The 22871-nt window shown below is 66.1% G+C and overlaps 1 protein-coding gene across 2 annotated transcripts; it reads left to right on the top strand.

Moving 5' to 3' along the window:
* The first annotated feature begins 6464 nt into the window (after window positions 1–6464).
* On the top strand, window positions 6465–19884 carry EFNA2 (ephrin A2). 2 transcript variants are annotated; one of them, XM_057708058.1, is made up of 4 exons: window positions 6465–6601; window positions 15334–15647; window positions 17723–17788; window positions 18452–19884. In XM_057708058.1, the coding sequence occupies exons 1-4, from the start codon at window positions 6465–6467 to the stop codon at window positions 18571–18573; spliced, it is 639 nt and encodes a 212-aa protein (XP_057564041.1). In that variant the 3' UTR covers window positions 18574–19884. The 2 variants fall into 2 exon arrangements, with proteins under 2 accessions (XP_057564041.1, XP_057564040.1); XM_057708057.1 differs by lacking the exon at window positions 6465–6601 and having other exon boundaries at window positions 14544–15647.
* The last annotated feature ends 2987 nt before the right edge of the window (window positions 19885–22871 follow it).

The raw sequence follows: 22871 nt of genomic DNA on the forward strand, positions 1-22871 counted from the left end.
GTGGTTCTGTAGCTGGTACCCAGCTCCACGGCTCACAGGTGGGGGATGGGCAGCAGACCCCGACTCCACGTGGGTCTTAGTCCTCCGACTTATGACCATTTGGCCCTTCCGCAGCTCTCCAGAGGGTCCTGTGAGGAATCCCGCAAAGGAGACGAATAGTTGGGGGAGACCTACCCCCGCCTCCCTGAAAAAAGACCCTGCCGGTCATTGTCTCTGAGCCTAGAGAGGACTCCTATTCATCTGTCAAAGCCCCTGCTCAAGGGCTCCCCCTTCTATGTCATCTTCAGCCTGGGGCCTCTGGCCATGCTGTCTGCCTCCCACACTCACACCACTACTTCGGGGACGTTTCCCATGGCACACCAGGCTGCAGTGTATGGGTCTGGAGCTTTCTGCAGCCGCAGGCTCCCTGTGCCCGCCCTGCTTCTGTCCCATCAGTGTCTTGTGGAATCACTGATGAACCTGATCCCCTATCCCAGGTAACTGAGACTTACCTGGCACTCAGGCCTCCCTCCCAGCCACCTGAGACCCATCCTGGCTACCTGAGTCCCACTGGGGCACCTGAGCCTCATCTCGGGCACCTGAGTTTCTCGTGGGGTACCTCAGCCCCCATCCTGGCCACCTCAGCCCCATCCCCGGAGCTTGAACCCCTTTCAGGCACCTGATTCCCCTTGGGGCAACTGAGCCCCATCCTGGGCACCTGACTGCTACTGGGGTGCCTCAGTCCTGGCCATCTGCAATCCATACCGGGCACGTGAGTCCCGTCAGGGGTACCTCAGTCTCCATCCCCGGTGAGGGCTTGATGAGTTCCTCTGTGGGCCTTGTTTCTAGGTGGAGTTCAGCTCTGGCCTGTCCCTCTACACCTTGTCAGTGTGGTCCTGGGGAGTGGGTGGGGTGGCACTGGCCTGTGGCTGCCCACAGCCTCAGGTCTCCCCCTGGCCGCTGGCTGCAGGCACCAAGGCCACGTCGTTAGGAGGAGCCGCCACCAGATGGCAGCCTTGTGCTGCCCGGCTTCTGCCCTGCAGGCCTGTGGGCCCAGGTGGGGAAGGAGGTCCAGCTGGGGGCCCTGTTTCTCACACCTTCTCAACCCCGCCGTGTTGCCGTGTCCGCCGTGGGATGGCGCCAGCCTGTTGCCCACTCAAGGCCCATCAGCCCCCGGGGCCCGTCTGCCTCCCACTCCTGCTGACGCTCCGGGCCCAGCCTGAGCCTGGGTTCCTGCAGAAGAGCGGTCGTGGTCAGCTGGTCACCACGCTCTCCAGCCAGAGGCCTCTGCGAAGGCCCGCAGTTGGCTTCCTTGGGCATCTCTGTTGGCAGCTCCCTCCCTGCCCTCGCTTCCTCTTCTGCCTCCGTGCCCAGCTGTCGCCTCCAGGAAGTCCTCGCTGAGGGCCCCCCTGCCCCCTTTGGGAGGGTCCTGTGCCCAGTGGCCAGCAGTTCCCCAGCAGCTAGGGAAGGCTGAGGCAGTGAGGCCAGAGCCCCGAGGCCGGGAGACGTCCTGGCCCCCGCCCGCCCTTCCCCACCTGCTCCCCCTGTGGGTCTCTCTCCAGGCGTCTCTTTTGTCTCTGCATCTCGGTCTTTGACTCTGAACCCCTGCTCGCCTCCCTGTTGGTGTCTCCATCTGCACTGCCTCTCGCTCAGCCTCCCTGGGTTTCCGTCTGTCCCTCTCTGTCCCTGCGTCTCTCTCCGTGTCTGACCCACTGGGACACGCTTTTAACAGGCGCGCAGACACGGTCCGCGGCCTCCCCCCACCCTGTGATCTGCGCCCCTTTCCCACAGCTCTGAGCGATGTCTCCAGCTTCAAAAGGCACATTAATTACTCTAATGAGGTCAGGAGAGACCCCGCGCTCTGCCATGCGGAGCCGGGGAACACGCCGCCTGCCCGCCCCCTGGCCGGGTGGGGGCCCCGCGCCTGTCGGCGCCGCGCGCGCGCGCACCGCACCCTGGCGCCCGTGTCCAGTAACTGGCAGCCCGCGCCACGGTTAACGCACGGGTAGCAGGAAGAGCTCGGCGGCTGAAAGCCGGGAGAGGGGCCCGGCGGGCTGCAGGGCCGCGTGTGCGTGTCGGCTCGGGAGGCCTTCCAGCACCTTCCTCCGCCTCGCGCACTCCCGCGCGGGCACAGGCGTGACACGCGGCCGCGAGGACAGGCGACACGGCAGCCACGCGTGCGGGACGGACCCAGGGTACAAGCCCAGGCGCGCGCACACGGGTGTCACCTGCAGGGGCTCCCAAGCCCGTGCCGGGTGGGGGTGCGCAGCCCGGCGCCCTCGAGGACCCTCCGGCCACCTCCGCCTCCGGCCGCACCCCGGGAGTGCCCGCTGGACACGCTCGCCTCGCCGGGGGCCACGCTGGGGTCGCTGGCTCGCGGGGGGGTCGCTGTGCGGCGAGACAGCCCCGTCCCCAAGCTCGGTTCTCCACCTGGGGAACGGGGGCGGGGGGAGGCTGGTGGCAGCGCTGCCTTGGGCCGCAGCCTCGGTCAAGGCCAGGCGTCTTCCCTGGAGGTGGGGGCTCCTCTGCCGGTTCTGATATGCGTCTCCCTTGAACGTGGCACCAGCGTCCAGAAGGTCCACCCCCCTCACCTGGGGTCAGCAGGCGAGTGACGGTGCCCTCCCCGGGGTTCCCGGGACCCCTCCCGGATCCCCCATCCTACCCGGGGGCTCAGCGCCCCCACCCCGCCCCCGCCGGCCGCCCCATCTCCTCCTCTCTGGGCCGTCCGAACCACCACCTCCCTCCTCCCCACGGCCCTCCATGTCCTGGTCCTGGACACGTGTGGCTGTCCAGGTGCCCCCCCAGTGGCGGCTGCATCCAGTGCGGTGCCGCTGGTACGGTGACCATGACTAGCTATGTACACCGACGCTAACTGAACGTAAGTGAAGTCCAAAATCCCATTCCACGTCGCACTGGCCACATTTCACGTGCCCGGCAGCCATGCTGTGTTGCACCCAGCCGGTCTGGAATTGTCCAGCTTCCCGGGAAGTTCTTTTGGACAGCGGCGGTCTAGCTCCCAGGCAGGCAGGTGACCATTGGGAGGAGATGGTCTGTGTCCGGGGCCCTGGGGCTGGGAAGGTGGAAAGGGGGGAGGGAGGGAGGGGAGAGGAGGGGGGAGGGGGCTGGCAGGGGTGGCACCTGGTGGGTCCGGCTCTGGCCTGGCTGCAGTAATCTTAGCTCTGGGCTGTCTCAACGGCCTGGTGGACACTGGACAAGGTGGGAATTTTAATTTATCAGCGAGGGGAAGGGGCAGCGTGGTGTTTGTTCTCAGTCACAGCCTGGGGAGCTTGCCTTGAGACCCCCCCCCCACCACCACCCCATGCGTGCCAGCCAGGTGGGTGCAGACACCTGCTCCCCGATCCCTGCGGCGGGGAACCACCCCACGCCCCGCTCCGGCCTGGGTCAGTGGACCTGTCGAGCACCCACCCACCCTCCCCGGCAATCCCTTCCCCGGTGACCCCTCCCCAGCTCCGCTCCCCCCACCGCAACCGCTTCCCGCCTCCTGCAAAACGCTTGAGCCGGAACAGGCGGCGGATTGGGTCCAATTTTTCCTGTAATGAGAAATTTCTGCCCGCGTATTTTTAGCTTCCTCCAAGGTGCGGTGGCCTTTGAAGGTTGAGGGGGCGCTAGACGTTGATTCTGAGCCCTGGGGATTCACCCTGGGCTGGGGCAACAGGTGATGGGTGGTGGGCACTGGGCTGGGGGTCAGTGGGCAAAGGGCAGTGGGTGGTGGGTGATGTGTTGAGGCCCGTGGACAGGGAGTGACCAGCGGTGGGTGGTGTGTCAGGAGCCCGTACGGGTGGGCAGGGGGTAGTAGGTGCTCGGTCACGGTTGGTGGGGGGCGGTGCTGGGCACAGGCTCGGGGCAGGTCTGGGCCTGGCTCACACGAGACCCTCCCTGAGTCTGGGACGGACCTCCGAGCCCAGGAGCGCAGACTTTGGTGGACGGGGAGCGACCCCATCAAAGACCCTGTCCTGGATCTGGGCCTGGGGCTGACGGTCAGAGTGACCCATGTCCCCAAAGTGAGCCTGACCTCTGACCCTTGATTCCAGCAGACGCTTACGCCAGAATGACCCCGATCTCAGCTGACACCCTGCTGGCAGAGCCTGGAGGCTGGGACGGCCACCCACTCTGGGAGGCGACAGAGCCTCTTGGGGGCCCACAGCAGTCCCCAAGGGGCAGGGGTCCCCAAGGGCAGCTGTTCTGGCGCCCCCACCTTGCCTGGGGCCAGGCCGTGCAGCTGCCCTGCCCTCCCCTCCCTGGGGCCCCTCCTCCGGGAGCGGCCGGCGGGCGCAGGGAGGTTGAATGGGGGACGTGCGCCTTTGTTCCTGTCCCTGCTCGGGCTCTGACCTTGAGAGAGACAAGAACAGAAGGAAAACGGAGCTTCTGCTCAAATCCGCTCGGTGGCGGCGGGCGGCTCTCGCCTTGGTGGCCCCTGCATGCAAATGAGCCAACCCGTCCAGGCCTCTGCTGGGGCGCCCCCGCGCCTGCTGTGTCCTTCCGGCTCCCACACCCCTGCGGGTCCAAGTCCTGCTGGGCGTGACGAAAGAGACCCCCGCCCACCCGTGAGGTCCCATGCCGTGGAGGGGGCTCTCGTCCTGGACAGCCCCCTTTGGCGGCCAGGCCCGGCACCCCTGGGCTCGTGGCCCCTCTTCCCGGGCTCGGGCCCCATCGCTCCCCAAAGAGCCAGACCAGCCATCCCGGGCCAAGCCTGGCCTGTATGGCTGGAGCCCCAGGCTCTCACCCCCGCGCTGTTCATATGGTGGGTTTGGAGGCCTTGCCAGGTGACCCTGGGCTGGTTCTGGTCCTCTCGGGGCCTCCTGGGCCTGCCCCAGCCCCCACCTAGGGGCAGGTGTCCACCTTCCCCTGTGGAGCACCCCGGCCAGCGCTGCGACGTCACACTTGGGCACCTGCAGCCAATGGATAAGACCCAGAAAGCCAGAACACCCCCAGACAGGTGAGCGGAATTCCCTGGAGGGCAGAGGACAGAGAACCCTGAAGGGGTGTGTGGGGAGGGTTGGCTGAAGTACAGGGAGCAGAGGCCTTGAAGGAGGAGCCAGACTTTACCAGGAAGAGCGGGAAGGCTTCCCAGGCACAGCACAGCCCAAGCAAAGGGGGGTAAGTACAGCAGGAGGAGGCTCAGGGCACACGTGGCACATGCCCACAGCATATTGGAAACGTGTGGCTGGGGTGGGCGCGTTTACCATCCCCGCCTGGTGGGGGCGAAGCTTAGTTTGCCCGTCTCTGGGCTTTCAAAGTTCTCGCGACGAGTTTCGAAAATCCCTCCCTTGGGGATCTTCCAGCTCTTGGCCCCCAGACCCTGCGCCAGACCCAGGAGAGGGAAACAAAGCCAGAGACTCTAGCTGGGCACCACTGGCACTTTCCAGCCAGCACTTGGTGACAGCGTACCTCCCCACACTCAGAGTCTGGTGAGGGAGACTGTGGCATGAATGAGGACGGACGTGAAGGACAGGCCCCCAATTCCTTATGCAGTCAGCAGCCCGCCCTCCTGCTCCAGGCGTGGTCAGTCCGAGTGCCCTGAACAGGTCAGGCACTGTGGCCCTTTGCTGGAGCCGCGCCCTCTGCCGGACGCCGGCCCTTCCTGTCCTCTGCTGGGATCAGACCCCCTGCGCTCCCACCCGCCGCGGGCCTGGACCCCACTCTGGGCTGCTGGGAGTACTGGGCGCCTCCGATGCCGGGCACCCCTGAGGGGCTGAGGTCAGGATTCCTGTTTCGTCTGCTAGACGAGGAAACGGAGACTCGGAGAGGAGACGTGCCTGCCCTGCGGTCCCCCCGGGGGCGGCAGCAGGGGACACTGGCTTTGGACTTTTGTCAGCCCGACCGTACCGCTTCACCAGGCTGGACAGGGTGGCACGGCGCTGCCGGGGCCCGGTGCAGGATGCGGGGGTCTGGGTTCGAATGAGGGAGGGGAGATGTGGGGTGAGCCGTCTCTGTGCCGTCCGCTCCTGGCTCGGTGGCTTGAATGGAGGCGACGGCGAGCACCTCGGCCAGCCCGGCCCGGCCCGGCGATGAGGGGGGCGCAGGCAGGGCTGGGGTGGGGGGGGGCGAGGGTGCAGGCGGCTCGGCCGGGGGGGGGGGCGGGGCGGGGGCGCCGTGGGGGCTGGAGCCTCCCCCGCGCGGCCGGGGCGCGGCAGGAGGGGGCGCCCGCGGCCCTCGCGGCGCTCGCGCGGGACAAAGGCCGAAGCGCCGGCCCCTCCCCGGCGGGTGCGGCGGCGGCGGCGGCGGCCCGCGCTCTCAGCGTCCGCGCGGCCGGGCCGGCGCCCGGGGCCCCCCGCCTCCTCCGCCGCCGCCCGACGTCTCGGCGCCCGAGGTCGCGCGCGCCCGGGCGGGGGCGGCCGCGGATCTCCAAGCGCCGGCGCGCCCGCCCCGCGCCCGCCCGCTCGGCGGCGGCGGCGGCGGAGGAGGAGGAGGCGGGGACGGCCGGCAGGCGGCGGCCCGGCGAGCGCGGCGGCCGGACCGGGGCCATGGCGCCCGCGCAGCGCCCGCTGCTGCTCCTGCTGCTCCTGCTGCCGCCGCCGCCGCCGCCCTTCGCGCGCGCCGAGGACGCCGCCCGCGCCGGCTCGGACCGCCACGCCGTCTACTGGAACCGCAGCAACCCCGGGTGAGCGCGGCCGCGGGACCCCGGGCGCCTCCCCGCGCAGCCGGGCCTCGCGCCCCGCGCCCCGGGGTTGGGGGACGCGGGGGACCCCCGCCGGCTGCCGCCGCCGCTCCTGGAGCGTGGGGGTCCCCTCCGGCGCGCTCCGAAGCCGTGCGGCCCCGCGGCCCCTCCGCGGACTTGGGGCGCCCCATCCCGGGGCCTCTCCAGGGTGCCCCGCGGGCTTGAGAGTGGGCGGGGGTCCCCGGGAACGCTGTCACTGCGCGGCACCGGAGGCGGGGGACGGGGGCCCCGCGGGGGAGGCGTCCACGGTCGCGCTCTGCCGATGGGTCCCCAGATGAACTTGAGGAAGTTGCCGCGTCGCTCCCCGTGGACCGCTGTCCACATGCACTCCAGGGGGTGCCAGGTCCCGGCTCTGTGGGGACTGAGAGACAGAGGCACCGGCGGCGCTGGGGGTCTGTCCCAGGAGTCCTGATCGGGGGGCGTCCTCGCCTGTCCTCCTGGGGCGCGTGGGGAAACTGAGGCGCAGAGGGGCCGAGCGGCTGGCTCAAGGTCACGGTGAGGGGAGCCGAGCTGGGGCCGGGACTCAGGTGGCCTCGTGCCCAGCCGGCCACGCCTGGCCGAGGTGCCCCGCCCGCCTGCAGCCCTCCTCCGTGTCGCGCGCTGAGTGCAGTCTGGGGGGCAGCGGGAGCCCCTGTGCGTCGGGTGAGAAAAGTTTGTGGGTGGCTGACCACGTCCTGGACAGCAGCAGCCGCCTCCGGCCATCCAGGGTCTGGGAGGCTGGAGGGGGCTGGGGGTCCCGTGGGAGACGGGGCTCCGGGCTCCTGCAGCTCCCGGTCCGCTCCGCAGTCAGGGTCACCGTCGTGTGGAGGCCGGGCAGGCTGCACGTGGGGACAGAGACACCGGCCTCCCTGCCCCTGACTCTCTGCCTCCAGTCACTTTCTCTGGGTTTTCAAGGGCCAGCTGCACTGCCTTCCACAGCCCGCTGTTCCCCCGCTGTCCCCTCACTGTCCCCTGCCGTCCTCCATCCTCCAGTGGAAAGTTGCATAAAGAGCCGTCTTTGAAGCAGGCCTGGGACCAGGGTGGCCAGTGTCCTGGGTGGGGGCAGGGAGAGCACCCAGACAGCCCCCTCTGTGGCCTGGCGGTGGGGTTGGGCCCCGGGGCCGAGGGCAGAGAGCCCGGGCCCAGGAGGGGTGGCCGGGCCGCCACAGGCCGGTCTCCCGCGCCGCCCGCCCCGCTGGTCACATGTGGGTTTGATTAAGGCTCTACCCTGCGGCCGAGCAGGGAGCCCAGCGGGCAGTGCTTCCGCGGCCCAAGTTTTCGGTTTCAGCTCCGGAATCCCCGTCCCCGGCGTGGCCTGTCCTTTGTTCTAGCAAACGCCAGACACGCGAGGAGCCTCGAACGGGACGGAAGGGGGTCGTTGGGGCCGCCTGCCTCCGGGCTGCAGGCGGCACTCCGGGCGGAAAGGAGGCAGCCCCGGGGGCTGGGCTGCGGCCGGCCGCTTGGCCGCCTCCTGTTGCTGACCCGACAGCCCTGCTCCCACCAGCCGCCCGAGGGGACGGCCTTGTTGTCCAGCGCAGACCCTGGCAGTCAGGGTCTTTCTCCCCCTCCTCTCTTTCCCCTTCTCCTGCCTGGGGCATCCTGGGTGGGACGTGATCTCCCTGACTTCTTGTGATGGGATTTCTGGGGCCCTGGGGAGCCCCTCGCCTAGGAAGCCCGGTTGTCTCCAGAATCAGGGCTCCATTCATTGCTGAAGTTGGGGGGCTCTGCCAAAGGGGGCCTCGGTGGCCCGGGGACCCCTCAGGAGGTTTGGTGTCCAGGGTTGTCTGGACCAGAATCTGCGTCCGGTGACAGGCTGTGTGCCAGGCACGGGAGAAGGGGTGCTGTCCGGCCTCAGGGTCTGAGGGCACCCGGAATGGAGATTTCCTGAGGACACCTAGTCCTGGGGGCAGCTGCCAGGGTGCGGGGAGGGGGCAGGTCTGATGCGGGAGGCAGTCCCAAGGGCAGAGACGAGAGGCAGGGCTGAGCGGGGAGAGACGAGGATGGGGTCGGAACGGAGAGATGGGTGGCGGCAGGTAGAGGAGCCGGGAAACGCAGGGACAGGGGCCGGGCCTGAGAGCGGGGCGCACACAAAAGGCCTCGTGGGGACGGGGACGCAGGCGGCCAGGGCTGTGCAGGTTCGGGCGGGGGCGGCTGGGCACCGGAGGAGCCGCGGGTTGGGGGGGGTGGTGCCGGGCCCAGGCGACGCCGTGCTGCGGCCAGCCCCCGCTGCCCGGCCGGGCCTGGTACCTGCACCGAGGTAACGAGGGTGTGTGTTTCCCCAGTTGCGTTCCCCTGCTGTGCCGTGCGTCTCCTGCGCACACGGGGCTCCCTGCGGACGTTGCCAGGGAGCCCCGCACCCACCTCCGCCGCCGCCGAAGGGTGGAGCCCGGTCCAGCCACCCGGCCCCGGCACCCCCACCGGCCGGCTGTCCGGCCGGCTGTCCAGCCGGCCCCTGCCTGGGCTGGGCACTCCCGGGCTGGCTGCCGGCGTCTCTGGGCCTGTCCGCAGCCGGGTTGGACTGGGCCGGGGGTCCTGGCCGGCTGCTCACGGGCCGAGTGTGGGGCTGCGGGTGCATCCGTGTACGTGGGGGCCGCGGGGGTGCCTCGGGGTCTCCTTGGGCTGCAGGGTGTGTCTGCACGTGTCACTGCGTGTAGCCGCGTGTCCTCACCCATGATGTTCGGGGGTCCTGGGGCCCCCAGAGGTGCACGTCTGTGTGTGGAGCACAGACGTCACCCTGCCACACAGATGCTCGCGTGCCTGCGTGTGCACGGCGGCCGTGGCCCTGGGCGTTGCACGCGCCTCTGCATGCTTGTGCCTGGAGCCCACGCGTGTGCAGGGCGCATGCCTGATTGCAGCAGTGTGTCTGGGTGTGTGATGTGCGTGGTGTCTGGGGTGCGTGTGTGTATCTGTGCGTGCAGACTGGCACCCGGGGAGAAGGTGTGTCTGTATGTGAGGTGCGTGCATGTCTTTAGAGCGTCTGCGTGGAGCACACATGTGTGTCCGCGTGTGCTGCCCGGCTTTGGCTGTCCTGGGGGCTGCAGTGAGGGGTACAGTCCACACCATGGGGGGCACAGCGTGCCCTCCCTGCCCCCCGACCCTGGACGCTGCTCCAGCCCAGTGGGTCCCTGCTGGGGGGACGTGGCTGGGTCCCATGGGCGTCGTGCTGCCCGTGGTGCAGAGCTGGCAGCGGCAGGGCGCCCGCCGTCCCCGAGCCCCCTGCCTGGTTGGAAGCCTCAGCCCGGGTGGACCCAGGGGTGCGGACCCAGATCGGGGCTCTGGTCGCCTTCGGGTGTGGGCAGCGGTCCCGTTCGGCTCTGAGACAGCCCGGTGGGAAGATGGCGACTGGGGCAGCCTCTTCCCCGTGGGGGCATCAGGCACCTCCGGTCCCTGCCGGCCTCGCCCAGGCCTCGGGGAGCCGGCTTTGAAGGGGGGCGATCCCATATTGTGCCGTGTGAGGCTTTTTTCTTTTCTTTGAAAGAGGCTCATCCACCCGGCGTTGGGGGAGGGCTTGGAGCGTGAGGACCCGTGGGCCTGGGCGTCTGGGGGCCAGAGGGTGTGGCCCGGGCAGCCCTAGGGGGCCGGGGCTGGGTCTCGGGGATGCGGGACACCCGGCTGTGCCCTCGGGCAGGCGGCCGGGATGCTCCAAGCGCCCGCGCCTCCTCCAGGAAGTGGGGCGGCGGGTCGCGGTGCCCTGCGGGTGGCAGCAGGGCGCGGTGTGGCTGGGCGAGGCCTGGGTGTGACCCCAGGAGATCAGAGGTCCCGACGGGGAGGGAAAACCGAGGCAGCTCCTGCGGGCCAGCGGGGGAGCCTCTGGGACCAGCAGCATCCCTGTATCTGCAGCAGTAGTGACGTCCCAGCTGTGGTGCAGGGTGGGGAGCCGCGGGGCCGGGGCGGGGGGGCGGTTCTGAGATGCCCCCCCCGCCGGGGGCCTGGGCTCTGAAGCTGGGGGCCACAGGCTCCCCGTCTCCGGCCTCGGTCTTTCTCCATAGCGGACCGCCCCCTCCCTGGGCGGCTCCGCGTGCAGAGAAAGAAACTGAGGCTGGGGGCGCTCTGAGGACTCAGGGCGGGGGTGGCCTCCAGCCTGCCTGGGAGCTGGGCCGGGGAGGGGCCGGCCATCTCTGACCTCGGGGCCCCCCCGCAGACGTCCCGTGAGGTTCACGGGTCCCTCGAGGTCGTGGGTGCAGAGGTGGCTGTGCTCGGGACCAGGTGCGAGCGTGGGGGCCTGGGAGGCAGGGTTCTTGCAGGGCTGAGGGCTGGTCCCCCAGCCCCTGGCCAGGCCCGTGGCGGGGTCGCGCCTCCGCAGCAGGGTTCCTCTGGGACACCCGCTTCCCCTTTCCCCTCCTCAGGACCCGGCGCTCGGCCAGCCTTGCCGCTGCCTTCGGCGCTGCTTTGGGGAAATTGTCTCTTTGGAAGATGGGTCCGGGGGGGGGGGGGCCCGCAGGGAAGGGGCAGAGCCACCTCTGTGCCGCCGCCTGGCAGACGCGCAGCTGAAAGCTTGGAGCACAGAAGGCAGACTCTGACCCCTGCGGCCGGCCGGCCCCGGCAGGGGCTCACCCCGCCCCCACTCCCACGCGGGCCCCTTGGCTTCAAGGGGCTCCGCTCACCCCCCCGGGCCACGGCGCCCCTCGCCCGCCCCACCCCGGCCATGCACCCCCCCCCCCCCGTCTGCCCACCCCGTGGGCCGTGCACCTGGGCCTCCTCCCGCCCGAGAGCGAGGCCTGGGGCGTGGGGCTGCCCTGTGGCCCTTCCCCCGCCTTCCCTGCCCCCCCCCGCCCGCCCCGTTTCTTTACTTCTTGCTTCCGCGTTGGGGCCCGTGCCTCCGTTTACCCACAGGGCCACAGTCGTCCTTTCTCAGCTTCTCCTGCACCACTTGGGGCCCTAATTTTCTATGAGGTCCTCCCCACTTCCCGCCGGCAGGAGGGGAGCAGCCAGGCCTCGGAGCGGGGGGGACACGTCTTCCTGGCTCCTCGGAAAGCTGGGGGAGGGCGACGCGGTCGCAGGAGCCTCGCTGGGAGTGGCAGGCGGCGGGCGGGCTCTGCACATGCCGGGCCCTGGGGCCCTGTTGCCCACTCGGGCGGGCCTGGGCGTGCTTTTTGCCGGGGCCTCTATGGGCATCTCTGAGACCCTTTAGTAGAAGATGTGAACGGGCTCAGGCCAGGGAGACAGAGGCAGAGACACAGGGAGTGAGGGGGACACAGACTCCCCTGCCCGCCCCACCCGTGCCTCAGTTTCCAGTCTGGAAAGGCAGCACAGCCCCCCCCCACCCCATTTTGGGTGAGACTCCTAATTAGTTGCTTTGGAATTAGCATCTAATGACTCGACCGTTGCCCGGTTGGCGCTAATTATCTGCAGGCCGGGTGGTTGCCAGGGAAGGGGTGGTGGGTGGGATCCGGGTGGCCGGTTAGGGTCACCTGGATTTTTGGGGGGCGGCCCGCAGGGTGGACGTTGGTAGGGGTGGGGGTGGGGGTCTGAATGCCTCGGGGAGCCCTCTGTCTGGGAACCATCCCAAGTCAGTCATTAACCCCTTAGTGAGAATGTTGATCTCTGTCCGCAGCTCCCAGGGAGCATTTGCAGATCAGGCTGCCGCAGGAGTGGAGGAAACGAAGGCTTTGTCTTCTCTCACCAGGCTCAGTTGGGGGGGGGCCCTCCGGGGGGGCCCTCCCTCCCCTTCATAGGTGCCACCCTGAGCAGGGGCGAGGCGCCAACTTGGAACCGGGAATGCCAACACAGCAAGGCTGGCGCTATTTTAGGGCAGGGAAGGGAGAAAAATGGTCCGTGTAGGCGACGAGAGTACAGGTACGGGCCGGGGGGATGGGGGCGGCGGGGCGGGGCTTCTCCTGGGACCCGCTTTCTGCTCCCAGTGACCCTAGCACCTCAGGGACCTCGAGTCTTTGGCCTTTGTTCAGTTAGCAAACGTATTGAGCATCACTGTATACGGGGCCTGTGCTGGCTACAGGGAAAGGGGCAGAGAAGAAGGCCCACCCCCAGGATCTAGGGAAGGCAGATAGCAGACTGTGTATAAATACGATGATGTCCAAACGAGATGAGTTGGGAAAAATAGGGACAAGCATGCCAGGCAGAGGGAACAGCATGTGCAAAGGCCCTGGGGTGGGAACAGGAGCAGCCCGGTGGCTGGTGTGACTGGAAGGGAGTGAGCTGGGGGAGTCAGAGGGCGATGAGGTTGGGGGTGGGAGCCACACGGGGCCTCGTGGGCCTGGGGGAGTGTGGCTTTTGTTCTGAGCCGGGGGCGGGGAGTCAGTGGAGGGCTTTGAGCCAGCGGATCCCAGGGTCTGATTTACACTCAGAAAAGGGAGCCCTGGACTTTGGGAGGCCAGGAGCTGCCCTCGTGGGGCCTGGGCGTCCAGCCTCTGAGCCAGCAAAGCAGCTTTGGTCTCTGATGTTTTTCTGAAGGTGCGCTGGGGGGTCTGGGTGGTGCTGGTGTCACGGGGGGAGGAAGGCAGGCCTGATGGAGGGGAGTCAGGGGTACTGCAGCCCACCCTCCGACTCCGGTCTCTCCAGAAAGAGCCTGCATGGAGGCAAGCTCTCTTTCAGGCTGAGTGTACATCCTCTGGCATCGTGCCAGGGACAAGAGGGGAAACTGAGGCCTGGAGGCCAGGACACCCCCCTCCCACCGCCTGTGGTTTCCCCATCACAGCCTCCCCTGCAGGGCCCGCCCGGGCGAGGCTGGGTCCCTAGGCGGCTGCTGGGACGTGGCTGGCATCGACCCGCTGATCAATGGGGCTTTCAGTGGGGCCAGGAAGGAGCGAAAATGACTTTTCAAAAAGCCTGGAGCAGCTTCTGCTTTGATCGAGCCCAAGGGGCCGGAGGATGCGGCCCGTCAGTGAGACGCCCGGGCCCAGCCAGCCGTGGGGCGGTCCGAGGGATGGGCAGGGTTTCAGCCTGATCCAGGGCCGGCCCTCCATCGATGTGGCCCCTGCTGAGTACACAGCTGGAGTTCTCCCAGCAGCCTCGAGGACCATCTCCGCAGCACAGAGTTGGAAACTGAGGCTTTGAGAAGAGGGGCTGAGACCCGGCTGTGCTCCAACCTGGGACCCAACCGGATACGAGGCTCCTTCCTCCGCCCCCCTGGACCCCTGCGGCCACACACGTTTATTCTGCAAATGCCTGAACCCAGCGGAGCAGGGAAGGGGCTGGGGGGGATTCGACCCCCTGCTCCCCGACCTGATGTTCCGCGAGCCCTGACCTCAGCCACAGCCTTGAGTCATCACGCCGGGTCCCTCCTGATGGATGAGGAGACCGAGGCACCGCGAGCTGGTCCCCTGCCTCCGTCGTCCCAGCTCTGGGGTCCCGGAGCCCTCGCCCCTGTCTGGCGCAGTCTCGGGGGTGGCGGGCCAGCGGATGCCATCTGATAATCCAGCCGCCCCCTTGCGTGCCAGCTGAGGCAATTAGCGCACCCGGCATGGGGGCGGCCTGGCTCCCTCCCACGGGCCGGGGCGGCGGGCACGGCGGGCACAGAGGCGGCCATGGGGCTGCAACCCTTGCAGCGCTCCCTGCCTCCGACCCTCCCTGGGCCTCAGTTTCCCGGCTGGTGTGGGGAGGGAGGAGGCAGGGGAGCCTGCCCCCAGCCCTCCGCTGCTCACACTTTTTATGTGCTAATAAGGCCCTCTTGGGAGGCCCCCTTTCCCCCCTCGGTCCAGGCCGCATTTACATGACAGGGACCCAGGGGACCACGTCCAGGAGATCTAAGGGCTCCTGGCACTGTAGCCCGAGGCAGTGGTGGAAGGGGAGCTGCCGGTCCCTTGCTCAGCTGACCTCCATCCTTGCCAGACGAGCCTGGGTCGGGGCCCCCCCGGAGAAGGGCGCAGGCTGTGTGACTGTCTGGGGAGACCTCCAGGGCAAAGCCTGGGAGGCAGGGCTGGGGGGCAGAGGTGTCAGGGGTGGGGAACCAGGAGGTTGGGGACTGGTGCCAAATTTTGGAGGCTCTGGAGGGAGGACAAAGAATGTCCCTGGGACGTCCCTGGTGGTCCAGTGGTTAAGACGCTGAGCTTCCACCGCAGGGGGTGTGGGTTTCATCCCTGGTCAGGGATCCAAGATCCCACATGCCGTGCAGCATGGCAAAAAAAAAAAAAGAATGTCTGGGGGGCTGGGGGTGTTGAACCCAGGGCACTCCTGTGTTGGATTGAGGGAGGGAAGGTCTGAGCATCCTGTATGCCAAGCCCTGGCCCCTCTGGGAAATCTGAGGCTAGGGGAGAGGCAGAGCTTGCCCCAGAGAGGGCGGGAACACCTGGCCTGTGCCGCACACTGCCCTTGGCCTTCTCGGCAGGCAAATCTGCAAAAGGAAAGCTAAGGAGGCTGCATCTGGGGATGGCGTGGGGGTCTGCCTGGAGGAGGGGGCGTCAAAGTCAAGCAAGAAGGTTTTTAGAGAAGGACTTCCTGGTGGTGGGCGGGTACATCTTGTGCCAGCTCTGTTGCCGCTGAGGGGCCCAGATGCGGGTTCTGCAGGGGGTGGGGGACTGGGGGGCTCCGAGCACGTGGCGCCCGCCTGAGTGCCCGGCGGCCTCTTTGTGGGCCCGGGGCTGGTCCCAGTCTCAAGGCGCCTGCTGTGGCCTTGGCGGGGCAAGCTTGTGCCAGGCAGGGGACCGCCGGCTGGGACCCTGGCACCTGTCTGTGGGCAGGGGGTCCGCCCGCCGTCCCCTAACCCCGCCCCCCGCGCTGACCGCCGGCCCCGCCCCCAGGTTCCACGCGGACGCGGCGGACGACGGCGGCGGCTACACGGTGGAGGTGAGCATCAACGACTACCTGGACATCTACTGCCCGCACTACGGGGCGCCGCTGCCGCCGGCCGAGCGCATGGAGCACTACGTGCTGTACATGGTCAACGGCGAGGGCCACGCCTCCTGCGACCACCGGCAGCGCGGCTTCAAGCGCTGGGAGTGCAACCGGCCCGCGGCGCCCGGGGGGCCGCTCAAGTTCTCCGAGAAGTTCCAGCTCTTCACGCCCTTCTCGCTGGGCTTCGAGTTCCGCCCGGGCCACGAGTACTACTACATCTGTGAGTGGGCGCGCGGCGGGCCCTCCCCCTCCCCTCCCCCTTCCTCCTCCCCTTCCCCCTTCCTCCTCCCCCTCCCTCCTCCCCCTCCCCCCTCCCCCTCCCCCTTCTGCCCGCCCGCCCGTGACCTCGGCCTCTGGGCCTCCGGCCTGAGCAGCCAGTGGCCCCACGGTCAGCCCGTCCCGCGATGAGACTGGGGGTGCCCTCCCCCATGGCACTGAGGGGGGAAACTGAGGCTGCGCAGTCTGGCGGGGGAGGGGGTGAGGACGGACCCACGCTGGACCCTGCAGGGTCTCCCGAGCCCGCCCCGCCATCTCCCACCAGCCCACCTGCACCCCGTTTCCCTGAGGAGCATGGAGGCTTTTCAAGGTCGGTTGGTGGCAGCCTTGGGACACTGGACGTGCGTGCCCCGCTGTGGGCCTGGGGGGCCCGGGTGGGCTGCGCCCGCCTCTGTCTGGCATCAGGGGCTCCTAAGGGGCCCCTTCTTCCTCCCCATCCAGTGCCAAGGTCAGGGTCTGGGGAGGCGGCAGAGTCGAGCCTGGGTTCAAGTTCCCGCCCAGTGGGGCCTCAGCTGCCCAGTCTGAGAACCTGAACCAGGAATACAGGGGTCTGGGCATCACCCCAGCCGAGATGGGGTATCAGGGAGCCCCCCTTGGCATCAGACGCATGCCTCCCCCTGGGCGCCGAGACTCCGACAGACTGCGGGGTCCCATCTCTCGCATCCTGGGGGCTGGTGGGGAGCAGGTCAGGGGGTCAGCCCCCCGGGGCTTCGGAGAGGGACCTGGCGCCTCGCCACCCCAGTTCCCGCGGAGTCAAATTAAACTCTACAAGGCTCCATTTCCTCCTTGTTTTGCTCTACTTGGATTTCTTCCTTTTAATTCAGGGAAGAAGGGGGAGTGGGGGAGGGGAAGAAGGTGTTTAAATTAAGTCTCCGTAATATAAGAAAAATTACATTTTTCTTTCCAGGACGGGAGTTTCATAAAGATAATTATTGTAATTATTCGTCCTATCTTTGTGACGAATGTTATTTTTATTACGTGCTTTTTATCTCATCTCCCAGTGTCTGAGGGGCTTCTGGGGGGGGGGGGGAGGGCAGAGGGGACGGACACAGAGGGGACCGGCCGAGAACACAGGCGGGTGCGGGCCCAGCCGCAGCCGTGTGGGGGCCCGTGCCTGTTCACGTGTTCACGTGTGTGGACCCCGCGGGCGGTGGGGCCGCAGGCCTCCCTCCCCGCCCCTGTCCTGGTCCCGGAGCCCCTTCCTCCTGACTCATGGCTGATGCTCTGGTATCTCGCTCCCCCCACAAGTGGGTCAAGTAGCAGGGAGCCCTAGGGTGGCATTTTAGGCGCGAGGACCTGGTGCACTTTGGCCTCCCTGGGCAGGGTGGGCACCTGACCCCCGGGTGAGGCCGGAAGCTGCCTCCTTCCCAGGGGTAACTGGGCTCCCGGCATCCCCCAGATGGAGAGAATCCTTTCCAAGAGCACCTGTCATGGGCCAGATGAGGCCCAGATAGGGGCAACTTGCCAGCAGCCGCCCCAAGAGCAGGGATCTGATCCTGGGTCAATCATTCAGTCACACTGATTTTTTTTTGCTGTTAGATTTTTTTTTTGGTATTGTTTTGTTTTTGGCCATGCTGCCCAGCATTTGGGATCTTAGTGCCCCAACCAAGGATCGAACCCGTGCCTCCTGCAGTGAAAGCGTGGAGTCCTAACCACTGGACCGCCAGGGAATTCCCTTATTTTGCTGATTAAAAACACACCTATTTTTATTATTTCACCTTTGGCCCTTGCCCTGTGCTGCCCTGGGGTGAGAGGGAGCCACATGTAGACCTCCCCCCCGACCCCGTCTCTGGGGTTAGGATTCAGCAAAGTGAGGAGTGGGGGGAGTGTGCAAGAGGACTTATGGGAAATCATGGGCATTGTGTCTGGGGCTTTGATGTATGATGAGGAGTTTTATGGGTGGATTCCCCAACCTGGGATCAGGATTGGGTCATGGGCACGGGGAAGGGGATACAGCCCCAAGAGGTCTCAGGCACTAAGAGTCTCCTGCCCTACTAATCCCCAACCCCTCTCTTCCAGCTGCCACACCGCCCAATGCCGTGGACCGACCCTGCCTGCGGTTGAAGGTTTATGTGCGGCCGACCAGTAAGTGCTTGGGGGGGGCGGTGGTCATGTAGGGTCCTCAACTCAGTACCCAGTGAGTGGTCAGCAGAATCAGGAGGTGGTCACAGCGTAGCCTGGGGTGTCCCACAACCTCAGCAGTGGCTGGGACAGGTCCCACCAGAGCCTCTGGTTTTCCATTTGCAAGTGGGGCCATTTCACACCTTCAAGAATGAAGGCTGAAGTCCACAGCGGCCTGGGCCCCCTTTGCTCAGAGAGCGGGCGTCAGGGAAGTTCTCCGAGATGGACCACAGGGCCCGTGTTCCGAGCTCTTGGAGCACAGGGAAGGCGGGCTCCGCAGCCTCGCCACTTCACCCGGCGCCAGGCACACGTTTATTGGGCACCTGCTGTTTGCCACGCTCTGCGCTGGAGGCACAGCCCCAGCCAAGGTGGACAGGAATCACTGTGGCCCCGGAGGGGCCGTGAGATTGAGATTTTTTTTTTTTTGGCCGCACCATGTGGCATGTAGGATCTTATTTCCCTGACCAGGGGTCGAACCCGTGCCCCCTGCTTCGGGAGCTCCGAGTCTTAACCCCCGGACCGCCAGGGACGTCCCGAAATTGAGATGTTTAACAGTGTCAGGCTGTGGCGCGCGCTGGCGGCGGGGGGGAGCCTGCCACTGACCAGCTCGTCTCCGTGTCCCCCCAGACGAGACCCTGTATGAGGCCCCCGAGCCCATCTTCACCAGCAATAACTCGTGCAGCGGCCTGCGCGGCTGCCAGCTCTTCCTCAGCACCGTCCCCGTGCTGTGGACTCTCCTGGGCTCCTAGGCCCCCACGGGACGCCGGCCCCGCCCTGATGGCCCTCCTCCGAGACCAAATAGAGACGCCGCTTCTCCCACGACTGGTGCTGCTCCGCCGGGCAGGGGGCCGGCCACCCACCCCGGGGCTGGCCGGGGATGGCGGCAGCCGAGGCCCCCCCACCCCATGCCCGAGGGACGGGGTGTCCGTGCAGCTCCTGGCCACGCCGTGTTGTCCGGGGACCCTGGTTGAACCCAGGGACCTCTTGGCGATGTTGGTTTTTTATTTTTTGTTTTTGGTTTTTTTTTAAGTGTATTTTTCATGGTTGGATCAGAAAGACTTGAGTTTTTAATTTAATTTATTCCTTGCTGTTGCCTGTGACTTTGGGAAGGAAACAGAATGGACATATGGGGCGGGGTCCCTGACCCCCTGGGAGGAGGGAGGAGGGGGATCCCTGGCCTGGTCACTCTATTTGTTGGGTCCTGGTTAGAGGCGACCGTGGAGTGGACCGCCAGGTGCCCTGGGAAGGCTGGCCCGAGGCAGAGGGGTGGGTGGTGAGGCCCCCAGATTCTGGTCCAGGACCCTCAGACCCTCGTCCCCCCGCTCTACCCCTCTCTCTCCTGGTGATTGTCTCCCAGTGCGGAAACCACGGGGTTTCACCAGCGGCCCCCGTGCAGCCCGCCCCTCGGAATCATAGCATCCCAATGTCTTCGAGGTGACGTAGGCCGCACCTGTCCCCCAGCCTCGCACAATCGCCCCCGAGGCCGAGAAGACGTTGCATTTCTGTAAATAGAGCCAGCAAGTATATACTGTGATTTATTTTTACTGTATTCCTGAGGATGGACTGGAATGTTTCTTTTTTTCTCACCCCTTCACGGTGGGGGGGCTTTTATTTTGGTGGGGGGGTGGGTGGACTTTTTAGCGTAGAAGCCGCACTTCGCAATAAGCTCCTTTGTCTGTCAGACTCCCTCCCTCTGCTCTATGACTAATAATGTTTGTAAGAAAAGGGAAAACAGGACAAAACAAAACTGGGGGTGGGGAACATTACCACCAAAAAAAAGAAACCCCCTCCCAAAGACACTGTAATGAAGTAAACAGCGCATTTATACGGATTTCATATTTCTACCCGCCTTTCCTGATCTGTGTTTTATATATATTATATATAAATATATATGGTGCGCAGCCGCCCGGAGATGGCTCAGGCACGCCGGTGGGGGGCTTTTGTAGGGGTCGTGGGTGGGCGGCGTTGCCAGGCCTGGAGCTGGCGACGGGGCCTCCCCTCCTCCATCACAATCAACTTTGGATTCTGTATTTTTTTATAATAAAACGAGCGTAAGCGTCCTGGCTGCGTGTCTGTGTGTGGGGCCACCGGTCCTGGCGGGAGGGGCGCTTTGAGCTCATAGGTTGGAGTCGGGTCCGGAGGCTGCCAGGAAGAGGTATCTTTAAGGAATGTCGGGAGACCCCAGGGTCCACAGTGATGCTTTGGCTCTGTGCATCGCCGGGCCCTGACGTGAGCATTTTATGGGGCGCTGGACCTTTCACACCACCCCTGGGAGACGGGAACAAGCCCCTGCCCCCTAGGGCAGCTGAGAGGATGCAGGGAAGAGACGGGGCTGGCTTTGACTGTACGGCAGGGGCCTGTTAAGCGCCCACCACCCTACGCACCTGAGCGGGGCTGAATCCCTGGACCCCAGGGCCAGTCAAAGCCTCCTGTACCCTCGTCCACGCCTGGGGACCGTCCTTGGGTTCTATGACAGGTCTCGTAGGACCCAACCAGATTCGTTGCCATCTTGGTCATCAAGCGCTGCCAAGGTGTGACTCAGTTTCCCCCACTGCTCCAGGCCCGGGTGGGGGTTTGTCTGTCATCTCGAATCCCCTCCTGGCTTTCCAAAAGGCATGTGTCAGGTGGTTCTGGGGTCCCGGGGGCTGCTTCTCGCTGCGGTGCCGTCCGCCGGGACTGCGATGTCCCGGGCACAGTGCGCCGAGAGGGAAGGCTCTCCGCTAATTAATTCAGCCGCGCTGGGTCCGGCGATGGGGGCTGCCTCTTAATGAGGCCAGCAAGCCGCACAAAGACCCCTGTGTGCGCCCCGCCCTCCCGCCCGCCCTGCCCGAGCGGCCGCTGCAGGGAGAGCCGAGGGACGCCCCCTCCGCAGCCAGGACCCCGAGGCTCGGAGGTGGGGGAGCCTCCAAGACCCCTCGCCCAGACACCCCAACTTGGCCACGGGGACGGACGGGGCTGAAGGGAGAGGATCAAATGCGGGGATCGTCGGGCAGAATCGCAGCAGCTAACTTTGATTTTGTTATTTAAAAAAATTGACTGAGGTAGAATTCACATACCCCACCATCCATCTGTTTAAAAGTACAATTCCACAATTTGTATCCATTCCCAGGGCTGTGAAACCAGTACCCCTATCTAGTTCCAGCACGTTCCATCACCCCAGAAAGAAGCCCCACCCCCTCCCCAGCCCCTGACAACCGGGAACCCACTCTCCGTGTCTGTGGATCTGCCTGTTCTGGACGTTTCCCATCCGTGGAGTCACCCCCTGTGTGTCCTCCTGTGTCTGTGTCTCTCCCTGAGCATCGTGTCCTCAGGGTCCGTCCACGTGGTAGCGCGTCAGGGCTTCTCTCCTCTTCATGGCCGGATAATATTTCAACATGTGGAAGGGTGACATTCTGTCTGCTCACCAGTTTATGGAATTTGGGTTGTTTCCTTTTAGCTGTTACGAAGACTTTGTTATTTTTGAGACAAAACTGACACAAAAAGTGACCTTGGATGGGTAAGTATAAAAAGAGCTCTGTTCCCACCTCGGGGCCTTTGCACGTGCACTTCCTGCAGACCCCTGCTTGGCTCTTTCCTCAGGCCCCTTCAAGGGGGTTCCATGTCCCCTCTTGACCTCCCTGGCCAAGTGGCCTTCACCCCACGCCCCCTGCTGTCAAATCTCTGATTCTTTCCTTGTCCGTCTTCCCCAGGGCTGGGAGTCCCCCGGGCGGGGGAGGGGGGACTAGCCCACAGTCGGGAGTCTCTCCTGGGACTTGTCGTCTGCCCCACGCACAGACACGTGTGCACACGTGTGAAGGAACCACACGGCCGCGCCCACCCGTGCACAGCCCTGTACTCACAGATGCTTGCATTTGGGGGCGTGGTCTCTCAGGAACCACCCCATCCATCACTGGCCACTGGTCACAGCCTTGGGGGCCACCACCAAGGTGCAGAGGGGCCCCTCACTACTGGGGCTGCACTGGGCACAGGGGGGTACCCCCAGGGCGGTCATTGGTAGGCAGGTCCCGTTGGTACCCAGAGGTTCCCCATGGGCAGGGGTTGGGGAGGTGGGGCGGGAGAGTCCCAAGGGTCCCTCCACACCCTGATGGCCGCTCTGGTGGCGCTGACCTCCTGGTCAGGCACCCCTCAGGTTTGTGGCTGTCTTGGTTTGGGGGGTCCATGCCCATAGTCAGAGGAGGGCACCTCACAGCCCTTCCCCTCTGCCCCCCAACCCCATCCCCATCTAGCCTATGGTTCTGTCGCAGGGGAAGCCCCAGGCTGCCCTGGGTCCCCAACTCCAGGACCACGACGGAGGGGGCTCCCACCTCACCCCCCACGTTTCCCATGGGGTTTCCCAAGGTCAGCGGCCCAGCGAGCATACAGGGAGCACCTACTGTGTGCAGTCAGAGCTGGGCCCTCCGTCTGTGGCAGCAGGGCGAGGACGGTGGGGCCTGCCCCAGGGGCCCCCGCACCCGCTACTTGCGGGGCTTATGGGTCACAGGAAGAGGCCACGGTGATGGGGACCGTGGACCAGGTTGCAGGTGGCTGGGCGGCCACTGACAGACACATAAAAAGCGAATTCATAGCCCAGGCCCCGAGGAGCCATGAACCACCACGAGATGACACACACGCGGGAAATGAAGCGGTTGCAGCCGGGCTGCGGGGCTGGTGTGACCGGTGGGGCTGAGATAACTGGGGATTGGAGGAGCCGGGAGCCCCTCCCACCCTCCCTCAGTTTCCCCTCCAGGGCTGCTGGCGGTGATGACCATTAGGGCTCCGGCTGGGTGTGGCCCGGGAAGAAGGGGCCCAAAACGCCTGGCACGGGGCAGGTGCAGGACGGAGACACTGCTGGGTGATGCAGGTGTTTCTTTGCCCGATCTTGTTGGGGGCTGGGAGGGAGGGGGCGGGGCAAAGGACCCGGGAAGGGAGAGCCGCAGGAGGCTCTGGGGCAGGACTGGAGGAGGAGTGGACTCTGGGCGGGGGACGGCCGAGGACCCCGGCTTCCCCGCAGGGAGGCAGCGGGGAGGCCGCTGACCCTTCGGTGCCTCCTCTGCGGGAGAGGAACCCC

Source organism: Hippopotamus amphibius, chromosome 15 (genome assembly GCF_030028045.1).
Source record: "Hippopotamus amphibius kiboko isolate mHipAmp2 chromosome 15, mHipAmp2.hap2, whole genome shotgun sequence".
In the NCBI taxonomy this organism is placed as follows: domain Eukaryota; kingdom Metazoa; phylum Chordata; class Mammalia; order Artiodactyla; family Hippopotamidae; genus Hippopotamus; species Hippopotamus amphibius.